Below are 23,826 nucleotides of genomic sequence, written 5' to 3'. Positions count from 1 at the left end.
CAGTGGATAACATCGATAGTACTCATCGAAACGTTGGAGGTCCTCGCATTCCCCGCTGCTGTAACATTGATACATAGCAGCTGGATCGTCCCCTTCGTAAAAACCCGAGTACGACTATTGATAGGAGAAGTGATCAGTACTTTAACGAAACTCTAGTACTTGCGCAGCTTTCCACATACCATTTTGTTTGTAAATAAGGCAAGATCTGTAGTGTAGTAGGAGTAGGGTGAGTAGAGTGAGTAGGATGAGTAGGGTGAGTAGGATGAGTAGGGTGAGTAGGATGAGTAGGGTGAGTAGGATGAGTAGGGTGAGTAGGATGAGTAGGGTGAGTAGGATGAGTAGGGTGAGTAGGATGAGTAGGGTGAGTAGGATGAGTAGGGTGAGTAGGATGAGTAGGGTGAGTAGGATGAGTAAGATGAGTAAAATTGAGTTTGAGTATGACAAGAGAATCGAGAGGTCAAATGTTGTTGAGAAATCACAATCAGAATGTTGGTCTGGATGTGTGTGGTAGATAGATGTACCGTACGCAGTACATTGTAAGTTTGTAACCGGAGCTCAAAGGCCGCCAAAAGATGACGCAGGAACCAGCTCTCGCGCTTCTCGCTTGCTTTCAATGGCGGGGAATCCTTAACTCCGAAACCTTAAAGCTTCCCAAATTGTCCATCAAGCTACTTCAGTACTGATATTTAAAATCTACTTGTACTGGATTAGCTATATCCATTCGCATTCCTTCTATTTTAAAAGTCTCGAAGCTTCCAAACCCCAACGAAGTTGTGAATCACAAAATATGGCCTCCAGATATGCAGCTGCGCGACCGAAACGTGCTGGTGAGGAATTTGCCCGCTCACATCGTAATGAAAATGAGGATGGCCCTTCAAAGAAACCAAAATTTGACTTGAGAAATCCATCCGCTTTGGTAGCTGATGAACCCGAGGAGGATGCGGTTCTGGACGCAGATGTTATTGGGAGTCGAGGGACGGGTACTAAGAGAGGGGCTGTCAATATCGATGGTTATGATTCAGATTCTGACAATGAAGGCTTTGATGCGCGCGCAGACGAAAGAGCTAGAGCAAAGAAGGGTGATGTAAATTTGGCAGAAGCGCTAGATGGGTATAACAAGGAAAATTTCGGTGGGGCGAACGGGAAGACGGATATAGAGGAAGATGCCGACATGTTTGCAGACTTGGAAGACGAATTTGGAAACGGCAATGAGGACAAGAGTGAGCTAAAGGCTCGGAAGAAACAGAAAGAAGTACGGTTTTTAAAGGAAGATGAGATTGAGGGCCAGGTCTTAGGTAGCAAGAGCGGAGGTCATGTATCGGGGAATTTCACATTGGATCCGAAAGGGAAATTGTCGACACATGCAATGGACGACCAAGAAAGCAGTGATGATGAGGAAGATGCCGTATTAGCCGCGCAAGAAGAAGATGTGGACGAGGAGGTTGGCGCTGGTGGACTGAAGAGGAATGCTCCCAAAGTTGATGCGTTCAACATGAAAGCTGAACAGGAAGAAGGTAAATTTGATGCGAATGGCAACTTTGTGCGAAATGCGGCAGATCGAGATGCAGTGCACGACAGTTGGCTGGAAGGAATTAGTAAGAAGGAGATGAAGAAAGCTGCAGAAGCACACGAAAAACGGGAGGAGGAGCGACGGCAAAAGAGGCTGGAAGATGATGCCATGTTGCTGTCAGATATTTTACGAACATTAATACTACAACTGGAGAAGAGCGAGACCGTTCTCGAGGCACTCGCTAGACTTGGTAGGGGCCAAGCGAAAACGAAGAAAATACCAAAATGGAAATTGAAAAAGCAACAGCAGAAAGATGATTCTATGGATGTGGATGCTGGAAAGGCTGAAGATCTGGAACAGGTTAGGATACGAGAGGCTATCAATGCTATTACAGGAGCGGCCGATCAACTACTCATAAGAGGGCAAACGGATGTTTATGAGCAGGAGAGAGAAATGCTTATACGTCAATATGGGAGAGAGACTGGAGAAGACTGGGTAGAACCGCCGGGAGAAGTGGCTATGGACCAAGAGCACAGCTCGAAGGCCACCAAAATGTGGGAGTATAGATGGACTGATGGTCGTGATGGCGCTGCTAAGCAAGGCCCGTTTGATGGTCAAACGATGGTAGCATGGCAGGATGCGGGCTACTTTGGCGAGGGTGTCGAGTTCAGGAGAGTTGGGCAAGAGGGTGGTTGGAGCAGAGTTGTGGATTTTGTATGATTATGACATGATACCCGGGGATATGGAAAAGCAATGAGCGCACATAGTTCCAGTGTTACATCTAAAATTTGGGGTTTTTTCTTTTGCAGTGATAGCTCAAAGACAAGTACTTGTTTTTAAATAATCACATGAGCAATGTAACATCTAAACAATTCACAAAACATAGGAAATTACGGGGCCTCGACCTGTCTTTACCCCATTTCAGCTAGATGGCAACGCGCTCACTCTATTACATCTCCAATAAATTGCGCCTACTATTACTCAGACTTAATATACAACATAAAGGTGCAAGCATTGTGCATTTTCTTGCCACAGCAAATAGGGAACGACTCAACGGCGAATAATCATATCTTATTAGCCTCGTTAAATTCATGAAAGTTCCATCGCATCGCCATGACCATTGGTCACTGACAAGTTCACACCTCCCTCCTCGCCGATGAGTCGCTTCTCAAAGTCGGTGACGAATTTGACACTACGTGCAGAGTCAAAAAAAAGAGTGAAGCTTCGTTGAACGTCTTCGATACCAATTTGCTTCGCCTTTCGCTTCGCACAGATGAGTTGTGATGTGGTGATGAGGTTACTGGCATATCTGAGACCGGTCTCTTGACCAATTTTAGTGAGCAAGGCGAGTGCATCGGGGGAAACATCGACTTCCTCCTCTTGTGCACGGATGGAGAGAATCTGTTGAATTTCTTCTTTGGCGTATGGATGAGTGCTAACGATAACGACCCGATCTAGGAAGTCCAGAGGCAATCCGTGGGGACTTTTGTAATTGGTGCCTCTAATTCTGGAATTTCCGCGGTTGCTTGCCATTATGACAATGGGTGCGAGCTCATCTTCCAAGGCGCGATTGATATATGAAAAGCATTCGATATCCAGCATGTGAACTTCGTCGATGAAGAGAACACCAGGTACAATCTCGGCCTTTCCCTCTTCCTTCCATTCCGCAACCTTGGTGTTGATTTGATCACGAACCTCACTTCTGATTTCTCCCGTGTCCCCCGAGAAGAGAGCCAAGAAACCTTGGGTTCTCGAGTTGATGACATCGATCTCGTGTAAGCTCACAGTGTGGACCACCTCTTTGCGCTTTTGCAGCTCTCCGTCTGGGCACTGCAAGAATTTCGTGTCCACACCCATTGCATCGTAATCTCTTGATTTTGCATACGATCGTCCCAGCTTAGTAATCTTGCCCGACGATTTGTCGATTGAAATAATATCTCCCGCCATTACACGCTCTTTTGTCATGGAATCAATCATCTTGCTGCCCATGTCGTATACAGTTTCCATATCTGTGGTCTTGATGGTTAATTTGCCCTGTTTGGTACCACCGGTCACACTCCTGTCGGTCTGTATCTCGACGACCTCTCCCTCGATCATCTCACTCTCCTCCTTTATGCGCACGCCGATGGACTTTCGAAAAGCTTGGGTAAGAGCTTCAGTTTTTGACATTTCGAGCGAGAATATCTCCGAGGAAGCCAACATGGTAAACGGCACATCCGAACCTAGAGATTGTGCCATTCCCATTGCTATTGCAGTTTTTCCCGTGCTGACAGGTACAAGTCAATAAGGAATTTTTATGACCGAGTATAAATCACATACCTTGGGGGGCCTGCGATCAAAACTGCTCGACCTGCTATCTTCCCTTCCTTCACCATTTGTAGGATCACGGCAGCAGCTTTACGCGCCTTTTCCTGGCCTACAAGTCCCTGTGAGGATGCGCGTGGTTCCAGATTGTCTGGATCAACACCTAAACCGCGAATGTGAGAATGAGCAGCAATTAAATTGAGCCCGCGCAACTCTTTGCTCTCGGAGACGGTCTGAATTGCCTAGAAAATTGTAAGTATGATTGGAAGTAGAGTCAAAGATACAGAATAGAATGAATATGAAGCTTACTGCAGCCATGGCGAAGAATTTGCAATATGATGAGAGTGGAAGGATAGAAAGAGGTGGGTAGGTTTGGTGAGTAGGTAGGTAGGTAGGTAGGTAGGTAGGTAGGTAGGTAGGTAGGTAGGTATTTTGGGGGTGGAGGGGAAAAGTAAAAAGTGGTTAGGTAGGTTATCGTTTGCGATAGTATTTATTATGGACGAGGCGGAAGGGAAGTTCTGATCCCTACAATAAAAAAAAAAAAAAGTTTCGGTAGGTAGGTGTGAGTGAGTACAGGACACTACCAATAAGGCTGGAACATAAGTAGATAGATAGTACCTAGCAGGTGTTTAAGCTCGGGCTTTCAGAATCAGAATGTCTAGGTGGTACATATTGTGGAGGCGAGAAGTAGGCACACAAGGTATATATGGATAAGGCCTTTCAGTACTTGCTTTCTTTCGGTCCAAATCTTTTTCTGTTGAATGACAAGAACTCTCACCCATGAACTCGAATGTGCTAGGTATATCAGACTCAATATCAAAGGGTCACTACCTAGTAGGCACTAAACCACTCAAGTCACGATAATCACTTCTTTTCCAGTCCAGTATCAATCAAATTGCTTGTCCAATGAAAAATCAAGGGTGAGCTTATCCAAACCGTAAGTGAATCTAATACTATTGCTTTATGCGCTAGGCGTTTTGAAGTTTAGCTTATCATTTAAAACATGGCTTAACCCTGCTAGCTTATTCTCTCATGAATTCATCTCTTTTTAATAAATTTTATTTAAAAGCGCGCGTTTACTGGTTTAACCTATAACTTAATTATACTTCTCTTATCTCTTTTCATATTCATCTGTTCATCTGTTCATCTCTTCCTCTCTTCATCTTTCTCTACAATACATGCTAGGTGCCTAGACACGCAAACCAAACACGGAGTCCAATCACGTTGATTATTACACAATCTACCTAACAGACGCCTTGTTTTCAACTTTCTTCAAACAACTTGAGCAAAAAGTAATTTCTACCATTCGTAACTTATAATTTACTTGCAACCTTTTCTTAAATTCACCAGACAAAGTCTCAAAAAGTCTCAAAAGGTCTCACAAAGTTATCTCAGAATAGAGAATATAACTTCATATTATGCTTTGAAAAGTCCATCCTTGATCCTTTGAACTTTTTCTACCGAAACTTGATGACAACCGTGGTTTGGAAATTCACTTGGACTTTTCAAACCCATTCTAGCCATCTAATAAAACTGATATTGGACCTCAGAAGTTTGATTTTCGAGTTTCAATTCCCTCAATCAATACTTCAGTTCTCCCAAACTTGGCAATTTGAAGCCTCGACTAAATCTGTATAGGACTTTAAACACAGCCTGGGTTTATCTAAACAAATCAAATATATCTGAATTTCTGTGTTTACTGTCCAAGCAAGGATGTTATCAATATAACAACTAATCAGATTTGATCTGGCTCACTTGACTGCTAGCCATACCCCCGGTAAGTTTTTTTAATCCAAATACCCTTTCTCAAATCGTTCTTTGCCTTGCCATCAGAAGAGCATTGCCTTTCCATTCCCGTACTCTGGGTACATCTACTAAGATGAGCTGTTGGTATCCAAGGTTCATCATTAAAACATCTGGGGCCGTTGCTAATTGCGAAGAAGCTTAGTTCCATCGACTTCTCGATGATAGCTGAATAAAAATCAAGAACAATACATTTCACCATCAGAGTATTTCGATAAGCAAGGAAGTCATCCTTGGTCTTCAGCAGCAATGTCTGGCCGGAATTACTCAGATGAGCGACCATCTCCACGAGGACCAGTAGATGCTTACCGTGATGATAGGCATAGGTCCGATAGGTATCATGATGTCAGGGACAGGCCCATTGACGACCATGATTATGAGAGGGATAGTTCGAACAAATATCGTGATGTCAGAGACAGACCCGTTACCAATGAGGATTATGAGAATCATGGGTCCGATAGACAGCACGATAGCAGAGATAATGGTGCTAGGAGAAACAAAGACAGGGGCAATTGGGGGAGTCGCTCTTTTGAGAAGACTAGTTCGACAAACACTCAACGTTTTAACTCCAATAGCTCTTCTCCTACGGCGATGACAACAAGAGTAACAAAAAAAACAAATGTCATTGGATCGGAATCAGATGGCAAGTAACACTCAAGATTTCCTTGTTTCTAGCACCCTTGAAACGTTAGTGGTTTAGAAGTCACTGCAATTGAGCTGAGTGAGAACTTTGAAAAGCTTACCGGAGAAGTAAACATCTCTGTACCAGGATAGTCTTTTCAATGTGTTCAAGTATTTTGGACATTGAGAAGCTCTGTAGCAGCAGGAATTTCTAGGGCTTTCATTTCAAGTCGTTAAGAATGGCGTGGTTCTTGAATTCAATTCCTTTCTGAAGCAAATGCTACTCTTGCCTTTACTTCCTAGTCCTAACGCAATGAAATTATGTAATCGAAACTAACAATATATAATTAGGAACTAATCGTCGTACGGAAGCCAACCCATATCCTACAACGGATACGACGCAATCGAAATCGAACAGCATGATGGCTGTCCCTACTGATGCTACCACCAACCCCTGTGGATCACCATCAGTTGTAGAACAATCTCAGCTAGAGGATGTTATTAATGCGTTAATGCATTTCGCTGACCAAGGAGACTCTCGTGGTGCGCTGAATCAAGAACGGAACTCGGCGAAAGAACGTCTGAAAGAGCAAGTCGAGGAAACACATAACATGTATTCCGCCATGAAAGGCTTTCCTACACATCTAGAAGTGCAAAATCAACGCAAAATTGAGGCGGAAAAGGCCCTTGAGACAACAGAGAAAGAGCTCGAAAAAGCCAAGAGACTACAAAGGGATGCAGCCAAAGCCATTGCCTCTCGTCTCATTATCAAAACTGCTCCTACCACCGATAACTCGAAGCTTCTCCAAGAACGTTGCCAGAGCTTGGAGGTGAAAGTGAAGGATCTTGAGAAGACAATTGCTTGTATGAATCATAAAGACAGCGAACGACGTTTCCGGGATATTGAAGCCGATCATCGTGAGGTTATTAGCAAGATCGGAAAAAGCGAGTCACAAATTGTAGGGAAGATTTATAACAGCGAAGCTAAGGCAATGCGCGAATGTCAGAATCTGTCTGAAAAATATACAAAACTTGATCAACAGCATCAAGCTACCCGAAGTGAACTTGCTTCAATGACATCCCGTCTGGATAGTTATGGAAACTCTATAAAAAAGCTTGAAGCGTCGATCAAAATTTCAAAGGAGGAGATGACTACATCCCAGCATCATGTTAACAAAGAATTTGCCACGCTGAAAGCTAATAATGATGATAGTATTCATCAACTTGCAGAGAAAGTTGTAGACCTTGAGAAGTCATTCGGTACTTACAAGAATTCTCTGGAATGCTTGAGTTCGTCAAATATGGAAAGACTTGGTCGATTGGAGAATGATAAGACAAGCGTTGTTGTGCTCCTAAACGCTCACAAGGCCATCCTTGAAAAGGTTGAAAATTTCCAGGTGGTATTAAATACTCTTCAGGATAAGGTCATTCGACTGGAGCATATCCCTCAAACTTCGTCCATTTCGGCTCCCCAGGCCACGTCAAAAGCATTAACTGGATCGAGCGCAACAATGATTGGGGTGGTCCACACTGGACTACGTGATGTAAAACAGGACGTAAAGCTCGCTGAAGAAAGGCTCGACAAAATAGAAGCTCTTCTTAGATCCACTAGCCGTACTTCTTCACAGGAAGCTGCTCTAATCAAAGGGTGGCAAAATAGCACGACTCTAAATTACGAATCCAGGCTAACTGCATTGGAGGAATCTTTTAAAAACATGGATTCTATCAACGTGAACGAGGCAGTCGCAAAATTGTCGCCGTTCTCCACTGCAGCGCAAGATGTTGCAGATTTCAAGAGGGCCTTCGAAACGTACAGACACGAGCGGAGCCAGGTAGACCAAGCCATCAATCAACGCGTTGAGAAGTTCGGCGCCGAAATACAGTCATTACAAAAGAGTAATACGGTTATGGAAGAACAGATCAAAATTATCACAGGGAAAACGGAGTCGATCCCTGCTCTCCAAGCTGGCCTGGATGAACTTTTGAAAAATATAAATGCCCTCGCTCAATCGTCAACTCTGATGGATAATCAACTCAATATTTTGACCAATAACCAAAACGGGAATACTATTGCCATAACTCATTTGTCTAGCCGAATGAATAACATATCGACAGGAGATCTAGCGAAGAGCATGATGGGCCAGCTAGAAGTGCTTTATCCGGATTTAAAAAATGCTGAAAGGATCATCTCGGACTTGAGAATGCAACAATCCGACCATACGATCCAATTGGAGAAGTTGAATAGCCGAATGATCGATTTTGAAAGCCAAACTACCCGCAAACAATCTCCGGCAGCTATAGGTAATCCAGGTACAGAGTCTTTACGCCAGGAAGTGGATGCATTGACTAAGGACCAGCTTAACCTCGAAAAAAGTGTTACGACCTACCATAGTGGCTTAGCTGCACTGAGAAAGGATCTCAAGGCTCTAAATGATGCCGTCAAAGATCTGGATGGGCAGGCCGAGGAGCAAAAGAAAACTCTAGATGGAATGCGCGACGAGCTCGTCGAAGAGGTCGCAGACTTGTCAGTCAGGGTAGATGACCTTTACTCATCTAGAAACAACAATACCAGAGGGTTCGCAGACAATAGCTCCACGCCCGAACCGTCTGCCTCGGCTTTAGTCCTGCGATCTTCCACAGTTGAAATTGGTTTAAATGGAAAAAAGAGAAAATATGTGACAGCTGCGGCGTCTTCAGAGCATGGAGCTTCTATCAATGGCCATACCCGAAGCCCCTCGAGAAAGAAGAAGAGAGCCGAGGATGACAACGAGGACATCGAGAGGCTCGAGTAGAAGAATCTAGGACTCGAGAAGAAGTCCTATTCTCACAACCGTTGACGATATGATTGACGAAACCTGAGAAATTATTGACCGCAATTCAACCAGCGAGCTTTGCTTTTCCCGATACCCAGATGCAAAACCGAAAATTTTACTCTCTAGTCTACAGTAACGTCTCATTTTGATTTATCATTTCCAGCAACTTTCCATTTCATGATACCTTTTGCACCACGCTGAAAGGTATCTCAGAAGTCTTACCAGGTCTGGTGTGGGTGTGTTATGAGTGACTTGTACATCAGAAATGGAATTTGAGGATAAATGTAAATAAACAGCGATTGATTTTATACAATGCTTACTTATATTATTTATATAGTAAAACTTTGGTTCTTATTTACTTTATTTTAATATACAAGTGATTAAGATATTAATAAGAGACAAATATCAATATCAATATCAATATAAAGTTTACTATTTCTATTTTTAGTTTCTATAGAGTAATCAATAAAGTCTAATAATTGATAATATACTTATAATCAAGCGTTGATCAGGGTGCCCGCCCTCAATAAACAGAGTGTATGTATTTGATAGATACGATGGTATCGAAAAAATACACATTTGTCTCGTGTAATTGAATGTTTTTTCCATGAATGATTTCATAAAGTTGCTGTCACGCAAGGAGATTTCCGGATTGGTCAAGGAGAAAAGTCTTACACGCAGCAAGCAAATATTTCCTAATTTCTCCCTTATCATATTTTCCATGCACCAAACGCCAATTAGGGAATCTTCTTAGCCTAAGCAAACAACTCAGCATTATCCAGGGCATCCTTTGGCGCCTGTCTTCCTCCATTTGTTCTGAGTCCCAATTCACCCTTCTTTGCCAGTCTCTCGATACCCTGTTCTGCCCTCGCATTGTATCTCCCTGCCTTCTTCTTTCTGATCTCGCTTCTGACTTGATTAGGGGACACAAACTCTTTGTTCTCGTAGATTATCGGTCCACCAAAACTTCCCTCTTGAATGACGATGGGCGTCAATACAAATCTTGGTCCAATTTCCACCAAGCTACATTCTGTCTCCTTGTTTCCCGAATTTTTCGATTTGGATTTTGTAGGAGTTTCTTCTTCAGCACCTTTGACTCTCGATGGTTCTGTCTCGCTGATCTGGTAGTTTCGAATCCAGATTTTGCCATCTGCCAAAGTAAATCCCATGACATGATCGACAAAAGGTTTCGATTTCCTAGCACCCTTTGGCACGCCGAAGATGTGGAGAAAGAGTTCTTTCAGTACACGGAGGTGAGGTTCCTTGTCGAAAGAGGCATCGAAAGAGAGGATGGGTCTGGAACCTTTGAGACAGTTTCCTGTGAAATGGAGCTCTTCCATGGTGTGTACTAAGGTGCTGTTAGAGAGACCTTCCCTCACAGCGGGATGTCAAGATGAACGTACAATTTTGCATATGCATCTTCACGGTGGGCCCATTGGGTGCTTTGCTCATCCACAGGTAAAGATCCTTTCCTTTTCTTGCCTCGAAGAAAAATACATTATTACAGTTATATAATTCTGCCAATTCATTCAATTGATAAAGCTTTGACTTGGTATCGAGTTTCGCATCTTTCCTACCGTGGGGAAGTAGGGACGCAAGGTCATTGAGGAGATGTCGATGTCTAAGTTGTAGAGTTAGCATTTTCCTGCGATTTTTTGCATCGCATCGGTACAAATTTATATACCTGTAAGTTATTCCTCTTGAAGACAAGATCAAAACTCTTTGCTTGTTTTTCTTGACACCAGTCGGGGTTTCTTCTTTATGACCAGAGGTCTTTGATAATGACTTGTAAACAGAAGCCATTGTATATGTTGTGTTGTGTATATTAAGTAGTAGATATATTGGAAGGCTATCGGATCGGGCGCGCGCAAAAAAGTTCTTGAGATCTTTAAAGTTTCTTAAGAATTTCTTTTGATAGTGTAAGCGCAGCCTTAATCTTAGCGCGTTATCAATTTATCCTTGCTAGCGTTATTCTCCATGAATCCTACCAGCCACTTAGCCCCTACCATGAATTGATGAAATTTCAGCCTCGTGATCAGCCTCATGTCTAGCCTTGTGGCTAAACAATTATCTTATAGTACCTAGATAGGTTCCTTAGTAGGTAGATATAATATGGAGATCTGGCACTACCGAGGAACTTGATAGACTGGGCACTTACTTGTATGCGGCATGACGATATGCATAGATCAAAAGATCTTCCTTTTCGGCAACATTTGTTCCTGCATTTGACTTTGACTAAGATCCATGGGTCTCGGTGATCACATACGATATCTTTATGTTTACTTAGTACTTCCCCTATCGATGATGGCCCCTTTTGGTCTTGATTACCATTCAGATAAAAATCACTAATCTAGCTCGTCAAGCTTTTAGACCTACTAGCATAGTATAAGTTCTTAAACAGCACATTCCATTGATACCTCAGTACCATCTATCTGTTCATCCAACCTTCTTCATTCAACTCACCGTGCAAGACTGCACACAAAACCATAATGGCAACCTTCAAATCCATTCACACACGACTTCTTAAGATTCCTGCCCCACTCCTCCCACCTGCATCACCCCACGATCCAACTCTTACCTCCGAGATCGCCTCCCTCCAACTCCATCCAACCCTAGAGACTGCACTACACATTTTAAATCTTGACTTACCATCTGCACACTTTTTGGCTCGTCATATGCAGTCGGCGCCAGCATTCGAAGGCATGTATCTACATGGAATTTTGCACCGAATCGAGGGAGATTACGATAATGCGAGAGCATGGTACAGCGATGTCAACGAGTCAGAAATATACTCAAAGCTTTGGGGAAGGAGTGGTCAGACTTGGAAAGCGTGGCAAAAAGAGCATAGGAATGGTGGCGACAGGGATTCGTTGGACAATGGCCAAAAGTTTTTGGATGCTGTTCAAACCTTCAGAGAGACACAGGGCAAGGAGGCTGACAAGGCATCACTCGAGGAACAAAGTAGAACGGAGCTTGATGGCGTTATCGAATGGTGTGTAGACATGTTTGGCACAGGCAGGATGGTTGATGCTAGTTCTGCTTGGGTCAAACCTAATGAAGAGATCAGGAAGATGGGCGAAGATCAAGTCAGCGGAGGCAGTGGAAGAAGAAAGTTCTGAAAGAATCGTTAGGACAGACATATTAAGACAAAATCCATTGAATTAGACAAGCGTAGCGATCGTTGCAGACGTGAAATCCCAGAGAGGAAGAACCACCGGACAACATAATTGGAAAAAAAAAGGGAAGATATCCTTGAGCCCGCTCATCGAGTGCTTTGAGCGCTTTGCTTAGCCCTGACTTCGTGACCCCCCATGCTCCCGTAATGACATTTAAAGACGCCACACCTTTGTATCAACCACCAACCAATATGTCCGTATAGTTGCGCAAAGTTAAGAACACCTGGCTACTTAACAGCATTTTCCGCCTCCCTTCGCTGCCTCGTCTGAAGGAGGGGGTGTAAGAGTAATATTTGTACCACTTCCGATAGTGGCCTGTGCAGAATCACCGTTATCGAGGGCTTTCTGAGATACAATTCGATAGATTTCTAAAATGGGAGATATTATTAACGTTTGTGAATCAAAGCGAAATGTTTAAAGGAGCCATACCAGTAAGAATGTTTTGAAAGGCAAGCTCAACGTTGCTCGCGTCGAGAGCTGAGGTTTCAATAAAGGATAGGTTGTTTTCGCCTGCAATGACAACGGTCAACATGACATTCTCTTCGTAGATGAAGGACTTCCTTACTCGCAAATTGTTTGGCTTCCTCCGTAGGTACAGCCCTAAGATGCCTTAAATCGCTCTTGTTTCCGACCAACATGATGACGATGTTAGAGTCAGCATGATCCCTCAACTCCTTCAACCATCTTGTAACATTTTCGTAGGTTTGGTGTTTGCTGATATCGTAGACCAGAAGAGCTCCAACGGCACCTCTATAATAAGCGGATGTAATGGCGCGATATCTTTCCTGTCCAGCGGTATCCCAAATCTGCGCCTTGATTGTCTTTGCATCCACTTGAATGGATCGAGTTGCGAACTCTACACCGATGGTCGACTTTGAGTCTAAATTGAATTCATTTCGAGTAAATCGACTCAAAAGATTGGATTTACCGACACCAGAGTCTCCGATAAGGACAACTATGAGAGAAAGAAACCAAGTCAGCGACCAAGGAAACGACAGTAATAAGGCGGGAAGAAGGTTGTGAGGGGGGGAAGACGAGGGATGTTATTTACCCTTGAACAGGAACTATCCAAGAGATGTTAGTATATCCTGTGAGTTTGGCAAGATGAATGGGATTTGATGGATATACTTACGTCGTATTCGTCATTCGCCATGATTGATGTTGAAGCTGGAATGGTATTTTATTATTGAAGGGGGGGGTTTTGAAAGTTGACGGATTTCGTTGTTGCGATGGATGGATGGAGGGAGTGGAGATGCGAGAAGCCGGGGGGTTGTAAGGTTGTGGTTTGGGGTTTTGGGTTGGGTTACTGGTGGGTGTTTTAGACTCGTACGGAGGAAGGATTGTAATTGTGATGCTCTTACTTGGGTATTAAATGAGATGTCAATTATTTTGAGTCATATGAATAAAATAAAAAAGTAAGTAAATAAATGAATAAATAAATAGAATCAATTCCTATCACTTCAAATGTTCAAGGTTGAGTCACTTTGGGTCTTCACTCACTTCAAGTACATAGTCTAGGTAGGGTAGGTAGTTGGCCCTCCTTTTTCACTTTTGTGCCTATTTAACGATTTGCGAAGGACATCCCTCGTATCTACCTACCTAGTATCTACTATCTCTCTCTCTACCTAATAACCAAGTTACTGCCCAGGTAGGCCTGCTGTATGGTAGGTAAGGTAACCTTTGACAACCTTTTTTTAAGAAGGATGTAAAATCTTACATCTTACTTGAAGTAGATAATCTTAACTACCTAATTATTATCAACGTTTGATTGATTCGGTTTGATTAATTCGACCGAATGTCCATTTTATATTAATATTCTTGGCTATCTGTTCGAATAGATGGTTTCAAAATTGATGTCAAGGCGCGCGGCTGATATAATCTTTTCACTCCGCCAATTCAATTCAAACTTCACCTTTTCCCGAGTAACGTGGTTTATCAGTATGTGCACCATATCAGCATGTGCACCACTTTTACCTCAATTATTATCTTTCAATTAAAATAAAATTACAACAACATTATAAAATAGAATTAAATTATATATAATCTAAGGATCAATTAATGCTGGATCTAATTGACAAGTTCATGCATTATATGAAGTACTACTACATTTGTTACATCGTCGTATAATAGCTTGTCTTCTTATTAAAGAATTATCATGTTACGAGGTTTGCCGTCTAGATCACGTGGAAGTGCCCTAGGCTCTCGAGGTGGTTTATAACTAGGCGTCAAGCAGGGACTTAAGTAATGACAATAATGAAATGCAATTCGTAACTAATAGTAGGATATACTAAATGATTGATCTTGAGCACGAAGCTCTATACAAAGGAAATCCATCTTGATTATATAGTCCTTCATGCTTCCATGATTACTAGTGATCCTTCATGATCATTAGTGATCATCTATATCGTGATCCTTAGTGATCCTTAATGATCACCAGTGATCACCTATACCGTGATCCTTAGTGATCCTTAATGATCATCAGTGATCACCTATACCGTGATCCTTAGTGATCCTTAATGATCACTATTGATCATTTGTGATCACGTGTCTTGGTAGTTGTGTAGCCCGTCGTAACATCTATATTGAAAAAGAGGGGAATAAATATATGAATTCGAATATCTAATTTTGAGAGTACAGCTTCAGGATTAAATGGTATTAATCCAATTCCTCGAAATCTAACTTTTATATTTTGAGATATAATTGATTGTTGATATATAGCTTTGAAAACTATAAAGAATTCAATTTTAAAGATATAATTGATATATATCTTGATAAATCCATCAATTTGATTATTATACGAGCGTTTCAGAACATTAAAACATTGTTACGTGACGGTTGTTATCCCACTAGTGGCTCACGTGCACTAGCCCTGTATATAAAGACCTTCTTACTTAGAATCTTCTTAGTTCTTTAGTTTTAGATTCTAAGTAATTGAATTGACTCCGTTTACGACTTTTCCGTCACAAACATCCAATATCAAATGATTGAGTTAAATGATTAGAATACATTAGTAGTTTTATATATATTATATTATTTGCTTTTGTTAAAAGGAATAGAAGTTACCGGTACTAATCACGTGTCGTGATTAGTAATACGGTTACCTAAACAGGCTAGATTAGATGAACCATAAGCAGGCATATTGGTCCCCTCCGAGGATACCAAGAGGAGATCTTAATATGCCTACAGACGTAGTAATATAGTCAATATAGAGGCCTCTTCCACCCAATCTTTTAATAGCTTTATAATATGATTGAAAAGATATTGATTCATAATTTTCGTATCCATTCAGCACTAATATTCGATATTTGTCCTTTCTTCGATGAATAGTATGTTTATCGAAATGCTTTAATCATTTTAACCCTGTCTCATTATTCGTCCATCTATTGGAAGTAGGTTTAATAGCCTAATCTGTAGGAAGATCGGTTTCGGTATATCAATTCAAAAGGTGGACTTGTCCTTGAACTATCAGAAATGGAGGTATAATTTCACCCTCTCTATTACCATATATAATTGCTGTAGCCTATTCTCGATTGCCTAATTGTATTGTCTTGCTTCTGCCATTTCGTTCAACATTAATTACAATTATATAAACTGTTAAAAGGAATAGAAGTTACCGGTACTAATCACGTGTCGTGATTAGTAATACGGTTACCTAAACAGGCTAGATTAGATGAACCATAAGCAGGCATATTGGTCCCCTCCGAGGATACCAAGAGGAGATCTTAATACGCCTACAGACGTAGTAATATAGTCAATATAGAGGCCTCTTCCACCCAATCTTTTAATATAAACAACTATAATCCTCATCATAAAGCTTGTTTCGTCGAAATTGTAGAAATCGCAATCCTGAATATTATATTTCGCTCGTATATTCAATACTATTTGAAACCATTTTTCAATAAACTTAGGATTTTTGCAGAGAGCTTTTTGAAAGTTATAAATGCGATTAAAACATATCTTTAATTCTGTATAACACTTTACGAATCGATGAGCCCAGAGCTTTCCAACCTTCTTTGCCCCTTACGATTGAAGAATATAATTCGCCATATCTTTCACATCACTCAATTTAGATGCAAACCCTCTATCATCTATATCAATTATATATTGAAGAAGCATTTTCTCTTCTAATTCAGTTATTTTATGCCCATTTGCTCGAGTTTCCATTTGGTTATTTCGATCGTTGATTCTATCGCGTAGTGTAGATCGAGGTACTGAATAGACTTTCGCAGCTTTCGTAATTGTCAAATTTTTAGACTTTCGAATAGCTTCAATAGCTAAGATGATTCGGGCTTCTTTTGATTGTGTTTCCATGATAATTCATTGAGATATCGCGAATTGAAATTGAAGTGGTTGAATGGTGAAAAAAGTGGCGACCCGGTGATATTGGCGACCCGATGATAAACCACGTTACCTCTTTTTGGTTTGATTACCTAATAATCCACTAGTCACCTTAAAATTTCACACTGGGAGATGGTACGAAATCACGTGATGACATATTTATTTGGTCGTTTCTGGTCACGGTCTCAGTTGATATTCGTATGATATGTCGTTAGGTAGATACCTATATGAGGATAGCAGACCACCAGACGAGCCAGAATAACATGAGAGGAAGAGGAAATTGATGAATTCATGGCCTTACCCTATCAATCTCGAGCGAATCAACAGAATATTCCGTCATCCATCTACCGTCTCCCATCTACGGTGTATTCTTTTCCGTTTAATTCAACAGAAATCATGTATCTTCCATGATTTCTCCTCTTACTCACCCAAATCAAATTAATGTACCTCCTCCTACCACATCCTCTGCGGGTTGACCTCATAAATTGAATCTACTCAACAACACTGAGCACATGCTACACATTGTATTTCCCCAACCGTCTTCTTCTATCCTTGGCTCATACCCGGTCTATTTGGACAATATCATGGTGCAAAATGTCGTCCAAAAAGGCGAACACGAAGGTCTTCTCCTCACTTGAAGAAGACGAAATTTCCAAATTACTATTAGAATCGACGGATGATGAGGAGCAATATCCTTCAGATCACGAATTCACGGTCGAACGAATTTTGGCCCAAAAATCGGAAGACGGTCAACAGCTGTATCTGATTAGGTGGGCGGGATTTCCAGAGGAAGAATCATCTGTAAATACTCATCATATCAAAACTCATCCTGAGTATACTGCTAATATTTACATCTCACAGTGGGAGCCGAGAAGGAACATATTGGGCAAACCCATTCTTGATGCTTGGAAATCACGACAATCTCGTGAACTTGAGGGCTTGGATACACCATATGACACCAGAAAACTCGAAGCTCTAAAAAGGAGGGTCGAGGATGGTAAATTACGACGTCGTCGTTTGCGACGTGAAAAGAGGAAGCGCCAGGGTATAGTTGTCTCTCCTCACGACTCGGATGCAGATGCTGGCGAAGAAGAGTCTACAGTTCTACGTCAAAATGTTGGCTCACCTACACCCGATGGTAAAAGGAATCCTGAAAGACAGCAGCAAGTTCAAGCTACGAAAAAACCTGAGGTATGCCTGGGCAGTTGCGAAATCACGCAAATATGTGAACTAACCATATGTAAGATTCAGGGACCTGTACAAAATGACTCGGACTTATCGTCTGATGAACCGCTGTTTGTCAATCAACAACAAACGGCAAAATTGGATGCCTCATCTTCTAAAACTGCCCCCCGACCAGAGGAGGAATCACAGAAGCAAGCTGCTTCAAAGCCAAGAGCCGCTGATACCCTGGAGATAGCAGCCGCCAAGAAGTCTACATCCTCTAGAGGTACACCAAAAATTCGAGGAGGAGGTGCCATGCGCGGAGGTTCTTCTCTATACTCACAAAATGTATTCATCAGTGGTAAAGCTCCCAGAAAACAAAAAGCCAGTTTGATTGAAGCTGCTGCAGATTCATCAAAAGACCAGCGGCATTTCAAAACCAGACACATCCTCAGAAAAGTGGAACTGGCTGGTAGAACGATGGCGGAAAAAGCACCAGATCTTGCTTTTATCCCTGGTGGGTTGATCAATCCTTCAAAAGCTTCATCTGCGCAAAAACCAGAGGCTCTTCGGAGGACTTCATCTGCTCCACAGAACGAAGAGGAAAATCGAAGAGTGCCACCAGCTACGCCAAATCATGAGCAGCAAGAAGACTCCCATGGACCTGCTCCGCACCCGGCTGAAATGTCATGGGAGGACGTACAGCATATCCCGTATGAGCAACGAACAAGATGCTTCTTCACTACCCAGCCACAAGGGTGCTATAATAGTCATTGCAAATATCTTCACGTCGACGATCCCCGACTTCCCGTTGTCTCGGCCCCCGATGGATGGTTTGACTCACAGAAAAAAATCTGTTTCTTCTACAATTTAGATGGGAATTGCCGACGTGGTGACGCATGTAGAGACTTACATAATTCGAACAGCAATATCCCAGTGAGGAGTCCGCCGCCTGGATGGGTACCGCCGGCCTCGTCTGGCAAAACCATGTCAAGAAAATCCCAGGCGCCCCATAGTGTAGGTGGTCCAAAAATGGTCTGCTATTATTGGTACTCGGAGAATAATTGCAAGAAAGGGGATGAATGTAAATTAGCCCATTCAAACGACAATGATTTTCCCGTGGCAACGAAACCTGGTTCTATACCATTGAAGTCTATTCCTTGCAAGTATTGGAATCAGGGCCATTGCCAGTTGGATAGGAATTGTTATTTCAAGCACGAACAGGCTCAATATAGTCCCGTAGTTTATACGAGTCATGTTGACCCAGACGTAGTCGATCTGGGAATTTCAAGGGAAAGAGGTTCACAGCGCCCACTGCATAATGCAAGAACTACTCCGGTACCTGGTGACGACGATGCGATAGATGTCGAGATGAACGCAGCGCCTGATCTCCCTCCGCTTGAGCGAAATCATCAAGAGGCTGAACAGTTACCTTTTGATAATGACCTGATGAATGGGGAGGTACAAAGCGCAGGTGCCAAAATTAAAGCAGTCACGTTTGGTCCACAAGCTCAACCTACCAACCTCGACTTTACAAGCCTTCCGACGGATGCTTCAGATTGGAAAAAAGCCTTCGTGAGTGCAGAGACTCTACATTTCGAACAAATCTGCACGGTGCATGATTTCAAGTCAAAATACGGTCACATTCAACAATACACCTACTGGCAACAGAATATTAGCACCGACTCCACTGACCAAGCCGGATGCCATATGGTCAAAAACATAGCTGAATACCTCTGCCTATGGATATCTGGTTTAGCATGTGTTAGCGACAATTATATCATTCTACTTTATCCAGTTGCAGTCGAAGAATGGAAGTATTTAGATGTAGCACCTAGCCTTCCTACCGATGCTAAGCTGAGATATTTGGTATTTGGAACTCAGAGCCATATACTAAGTTCCGTTGAATCTTCGAAAATCAACCAAAATTCATCAACGGATCTTTCGTACAGAGATATGATGATGAAAAGTTTCCATCATCTTGATTACGAAAAACTGATAATGGATCAAAAATCTAAGGACCAGAAAGTCAAGGACCAAAAAGTCAAGAGACTTATCTTCAACTTTTGTTTGATATTTCCTGCGTCGAACCAATCTACCGCGGAATTGATAGCATCATGGCTTAAGAGCTGCTCGATATATAGCAAAATTTACAATTACCAAAAGCCAGGATGCTGGAACCACTTCAGGAAAAATGTCAACGCTGGAGCTGTACTAATACACTCATCTGCGCTTAGTCTGATTTCTGACACAGACCTGGTTCATGGTATGACAACAGAAGGGATGAATTACACATTTTGGTGCATCCAAGATAGCACATCGAAGATGCCGTTCTCCCACATCACCCAGAAACCAGAGTTGGGCCAAATTGTAACAAAGCGCCTGTTGCCTTTAGGATATGCCATACTTCTAACACCAAGTTTCTTGGTTGCAGAACCGGTTATGACACTTAACTTCTTAAAATGGTATCAGAAAAAGCTCAAAAGCTCGATAAATGGCTCAATTAGAGTATTGTGCTGCCACGAACTGCCAAATTTCCTCATGGAACTTTCTATTTCCAAGGTTGAGGAGCAACAAGAACTCATGAGAAACCTCAGTGGCGACCCATCAATGCTTGCTAAGCTAAGCGCGAAGGGATTAAGCCACGAACAGTGTGAAGCGAGACTTGATTTGTATTGGCTTCTTTGTGATATGCTCCGCAAGGATCTACCCGCTAACCTCTCCCCATTCGACTGTGATCCATCCGAGGAAGAGTCGCGGAGTCCATTACTTTTTGCCCCTCCGTCTATTGATCAGAATGATGAGAAAAAGCTAGTCGCTTGGTTTGCAGGTTGGGCCTATGCACATCTGGACAAATACAGGCGATTTTACGTCGTTGGTTCTGGGAAATCCAAAAAAAGTGTTAATGATCCAGTGAGAATGATTCCGGAAAAGGACATCTTCCCGCAAAATTCCAAGGCTTTTCGAGAAGGCGGCGCATTGGCTTGGGCTAGGCGAGGAAGGGTGCCATTTCCTATTGCTACTAATTTGGAACCATCTAACATCAATGTAGTTCAATCCCAGGAAGTGGAAGCAGAATTGAAGGAATTTAAATTTGATCTCACGGACCAATGGTATCCTGAGTGGAGGAGAAATACGGGTGAAGGACAGAGCACAAATCATATCACAGAATATCGGTGGGATCGTGTGTTTGACTCGCTAAAAATCCCCTATTGATCTGCGAGCGGGGTTGGAAGAGGTTTTTTGAGAAGTTCTATGTGCTCTTCACACCCTTTAAATTTCATTGCTATTGTAATACCATGTGCATTCATATTTCTGCACAAATAATAAAGCGGCGCAAATAAGGACACCTTTTAATGCATTGCTTTCTTAACTAAGGCTGTTGAAGCTTTTCATTGTGCTAATAAGCTTCTGTGGTTTTAACTAGTGACGGTGGCATACTCTGCCTTTAGTGGTTGGTTCTTTGATTCATAGGCTGTTGAATAAGCTTTGAAATTTCCAGTCCATCATTACCATACATATCAGTTGGACCAAGCCTTGTCTAGATCATGAATAACTGGATTATATATACTAGGCGGTGAATCATGGTTAAATAAATCAACAAATTGTGTACTGAAGTGGAAATCGGATGGCTTTTTGGACGTTTGAAATGGATCAGCAATAATACCACTTGACCAAAGATTCCCCCATTCAGTGATTAACATTCGTATCCGATGCCAAGCCACGAGATCATGGTCCTTCTAAGTCCGAAAACAGTGATCCGAGTGATCACAAGATCTCTCCCTTAGATTTGCCATTTTTGATATCCCCGAAGTTTTAAGTAAATGGCATCCCATCATATGAGTCTCTAGCTTAAATCATAAAATCTAAGATTTCGGGAAACGATCGTTCCCCTTGTCATCCACCCAGTACTTCGAATCACAAAGGCGGGTCATTTTTCTTCATTGGGTCTGTCTACTTGTGACGGAACACCGCCTGAAGCTGAGTACTTCTCGAGATTGACACATTAAAATCATGAGCATTTTATTAAGAACAGCAGCATTGTTGAAGTGTTTCTAGATTGTGGTGTTTGTGATACCGTCAACCTTTGCAGCACACGTCTCCAACATACCAACAGTAGGTGTGTGAGGGTATCTTATCAATATGTCAGACCTAAAATGTGAGACGAAATTAATCTTCTAACTTAAATCACTGTAAACAGAACGCAAACAACTACTCCAACTATTACCCAGGAACCCCATCGCTACTACTCTCAACATCCTGTTGTGCTCCGTTGACGCCCTCAAAACCAAGCACCGCCACTACATCTAACTCTGCCTACATACACTCGGGAACGCAATACAGCCTGACGGACCATCCAAAGTTTTCAAGTCAACATACTGCCTGACTGCTAGTATGATATAAATCAAGCCCCTCATAGAGAAATGCTTCCAATTACGTCCATGAACCATAGAGGATTCTAAATCGCACCTGCTTAGTAGTGCAAATTTCCGCATGTAAACGCGTATCTTCTTCATAACTTGTACGGTAAATGTCGCATTCGTGCTTGTGGCTCGCACTCACAATTCCGGTTTCCATTCGGAAGCCATGGCAGCCTTGGCGTACTTCTTGCTGCAAGTTTACGAAGCTTCGAACTATTCCTGGTATTTTTACGGATATATGAGACCATGTCCGAAGCAGGGACGTTTGGTTTCATATCTAATATTGAGCTGCAACAATTGTAGATAGAGCATCGACACCAAGCTTATTAGCAAGAGCTCCAAGCCTCCACCAATGGGGGTTATGATCTAATATTTGCCCTGCATCGGACCCATGGTTCATTCTACAGTCAAGCTTCTGACCGAAGATCCAGTCGAGGAGGTGACCAAAACTTGCTGGGCCATCTTCAGGGAAGTACAACTCCTTGGTGATTCCTTCCTTGAGCCATACTTTAAATGCCTTTCGGAAGTATTCCACTCGTGAGCAAAGTAGGTCTTCCGGTAGAGTCTAAAGCTTTCGCTTCGGACAGACGAATTTTAACAGCATTTTTGATTGAAGATAGAATACCTGTGGCCATTTATATTTAGCCACAAAAAGCGAGAAACAGACTTGCCCATTTATCGCCGACTGGATTTCAGATGTTTGAAGCCTTTTTCGAAGGCGAGGCCATATTGAAAGCGCTGTGTAGATTAGAGTACACTGAGATGACTTGCTGTATCTGAGAAAGAAGAATTAATCGAGATTGTGGAGGTGGGGTAGCGTGGGGACCTTAATACGATAGTGACAATTACATGATTAGCATACAAGATGCCGCTACCCGCTTTGATGCCAGAAAAAGGAATCAATGATTAGGGCAGTAACTTCACAGCATAAGAGGCCCAAGCAATCAAGCTGTAATGCATTAACGATAAATATCTTCAGGATGGAATTAAGCCACTGAGTTAAGGATGGTTCGGCAAATACGCAAATGTTACAAAGGATTTTGAATCCCAAGTCAGGATACTTCCTCAACAAGCTTCTGATCTTCGTTAGGGACATTATTACACAGCTAAGTAAATAGCCGCAAATTGATATTTCTTTTTGAGTCCAATAGACCGTATTGCATATGTATAATTGTCTCTAAAGAACGTTGATTGGTTTCTAGAGCAGCGATCGAGATGGTGTGACGAAAAGCTATGTTCGCACAAAGCACATACTGGAAAACAATCTCAGTTATCTAGCTGTCATCATTCCACGAGAAAAGAGCTATCATAAACTTCAGTGCTCTCCAAATCCACGGAATCCTTTTTTATGCCGCAAGCTTTAGGTTCTACAAAACATCGTGGATCAGATCAGGATAGCAGCTTATTGACAAATACCAAAGCTCAAACATCTTTTCATGCATTCTCCTCTTCAAAAATGTTGCAGCAAGACCGTGAACAATTCCTAACCTCAAAGTCGAAGCAGAGATATGACCGCAGATGTATTTGACTTCTTCGACATCAGGGCAAGGCATGATATCTTCTGGCCAATCATGTGAATTTTTGCATGTGTTGTACCGATCTATGGTGGCCTGCATCAGATCATCCATTATAAGCATTTGTGATAGCTTGACTAGAGTGGCCTATTCTTCGAGACG

The 23,826-nt window shown here is 42.2% G+C and overlaps 12 protein-coding genes across 12 annotated transcripts; 6 read left to right on the top strand and 6 right to left on the bottom strand.

Annotated features, from left to right (window-relative positions):
• Nucleotides 1-244: 244 nt before the first annotated feature.
• SS1G_02104 (predicted protein) lies at nt 245-511 on the top strand (the record flags this gene model as incomplete). The annotated part of the gene is made up of 1 exon (XM_001597858.1): nt 245-511. One exon carries the CDS (start codon nt 245-247, stop codon nt 509-511), a length of 267 nt encoding a protein of 88 aa, XP_001597908.1.
• A 276-nt stretch (nt 512-787) lies between these two features.
• On the top strand, nt 788-2,230 carry SS1G_02103 (hypothetical protein; the record flags this gene model as incomplete). Its single annotated transcript, XM_001597857.1, has 1 exon — nt 788-2,230. The coding sequence occupies one exon, from the start codon at nt 788-790 to the stop codon at nt 2,228-2,230; it is 1,443 nt and encodes a 480-aa protein (XP_001597907.1).
• Nucleotides 2,231-2,599: 369 nt separating this feature from the next.
• Nucleotides 2,600-4,132, bottom strand: SS1G_02102 (conserved hypothetical protein; the record flags this gene model as incomplete). The annotated part of the gene is made up of 3 exons (XM_001597856.1): nt 2,600-3,776; nt 3,830-4,056; nt 4,124-4,132. The coding sequence occupies 3 exons, from the start codon at nt 4,130-4,132 to the stop codon at nt 2,600-2,602; spliced, it is 1,413 nt and encodes a 470-aa protein (XP_001597906.1).
• A 1,734-nt stretch (nt 4,133-5,866) lies between these two features.
• On the top strand, nt 5,867-6,268 carry SS1G_02101 (predicted protein; the record flags this gene model as incomplete). Its single annotated transcript, XM_001597855.1, has 1 exon — nt 5,867-6,268. One exon carries the CDS (start codon nt 5,867-5,869, stop codon nt 6,266-6,268), a length of 402 nt encoding a protein of 133 aa, XP_001597905.1.
• Nucleotides 6,269-6,660: 392 nt separating this feature from the next.
• Nucleotides 6,661-9,030, top strand: SS1G_02100 (hypothetical protein; the record flags this gene model as incomplete). The annotated part of the gene is made up of 1 exon (XM_001597854.1): nt 6,661-9,030. One exon carries the CDS (start codon nt 6,661-6,663, stop codon nt 9,028-9,030), a length of 2,370 nt encoding a protein of 789 aa, XP_001597904.1.
• A 776-nt stretch (nt 9,031-9,806) lies between these two features.
• SS1G_02099 (ribosome biogenesis protein BRX1) lies at nt 9,807-10,854 on the bottom strand (the record flags this gene model as incomplete). Its single annotated transcript, XM_001597853.1, has 3 exons — nt 9,807-10,399; nt 10,455-10,672; nt 10,736-10,854. 3 exons carry the CDS (start codon nt 10,852-10,854, stop codon nt 9,807-9,809), a joined length of 930 nt encoding a protein of 309 aa, XP_001597903.1.
• A 686-nt stretch (nt 10,855-11,540) lies between these two features.
• On the top strand, nt 11,541-12,170 carry SS1G_02098 (predicted protein; the record flags this gene model as incomplete). The annotated part of the gene is made up of 1 exon (XM_001597852.1): nt 11,541-12,170. The coding sequence occupies one exon, from the start codon at nt 11,541-11,543 to the stop codon at nt 12,168-12,170; it is 630 nt and encodes a 209-aa protein (XP_001597902.1).
• Nucleotides 12,171-12,458: 288 nt separating this feature from the next.
• SS1G_02097 (hypothetical protein) lies at nt 12,459-13,380 on the bottom strand (the record flags this gene model as incomplete). The annotated part of the gene is made up of 5 exons (XM_001597851.1): nt 12,459-12,595; nt 12,657-12,737; nt 12,793-13,182; nt 13,279-13,291; nt 13,360-13,380. 5 exons carry the CDS (start codon nt 13,378-13,380, stop codon nt 12,459-12,461), a joined length of 642 nt encoding a protein of 213 aa, XP_001597901.1.
• A 2,751-nt stretch (nt 13,381-16,131) lies between these two features.
• On the bottom strand, nt 16,132-16,538 carry SS1G_02096 (hypothetical protein; the record flags this gene model as incomplete). Its single annotated transcript, XM_001597850.1, has 2 exons — nt 16,132-16,150; nt 16,252-16,538. The coding sequence occupies 2 exons, from the start codon at nt 16,536-16,538 to the stop codon at nt 16,132-16,134; spliced, it is 306 nt and encodes a 101-aa protein (XP_001597900.1).
• A 621-nt stretch (nt 16,539-17,159) lies between these two features.
• Nucleotides 17,160-21,203, top strand: SS1G_02095 (hypothetical protein; the record flags this gene model as incomplete). The annotated part of the gene is made up of 3 exons (XM_001597849.1): nt 17,160-17,756; nt 17,817-20,913; nt 21,157-21,203. 3 exons carry the CDS (start codon nt 17,160-17,162, stop codon nt 21,201-21,203), a joined length of 3,741 nt encoding a protein of 1,246 aa, XP_001597899.1.
• Nucleotides 21,204-22,427: 1,224 nt separating this feature from the next.
• Nucleotides 22,428-23,246, bottom strand: SS1G_02094 (predicted protein; the record flags this gene model as incomplete). Its single annotated transcript, XM_001597848.1, has 2 exons — nt 22,428-22,684; nt 23,075-23,246. The coding sequence occupies 2 exons, from the start codon at nt 23,244-23,246 to the stop codon at nt 22,428-22,430; spliced, it is 429 nt and encodes a 142-aa protein (XP_001597898.1).
• Nucleotides 23,247-23,517: 271 nt separating this feature from the next.
• On the bottom strand, nt 23,518-23,703 carry SS1G_02093 (predicted protein; the record flags this gene model as incomplete). Its single annotated transcript, XM_001597847.1, has 1 exon — nt 23,518-23,703. One exon carries the CDS (start codon nt 23,701-23,703, stop codon nt 23,518-23,520), a length of 186 nt encoding a protein of 61 aa, XP_001597897.1.
• Between the last annotated feature and the right edge of the window lie 123 nt (nt 23,704-23,826).

The sequence above is a fragment of the Sclerotinia sclerotiorum genome, genomic scaffold (assembly GCF_000146945.2).
Source record: "Sclerotinia sclerotiorum 1980 UF-70 scaffold_2 genomic scaffold, whole genome shotgun sequence".
Lineage (NCBI taxonomy): Eukaryota > Fungi > Ascomycota > Leotiomycetes > Helotiales > Sclerotiniaceae > Sclerotinia > Sclerotinia sclerotiorum.
Note: the sequence above shows the minus strand (reverse complement) of the source record. Positions and strands in the feature narration are given on the sequence as shown.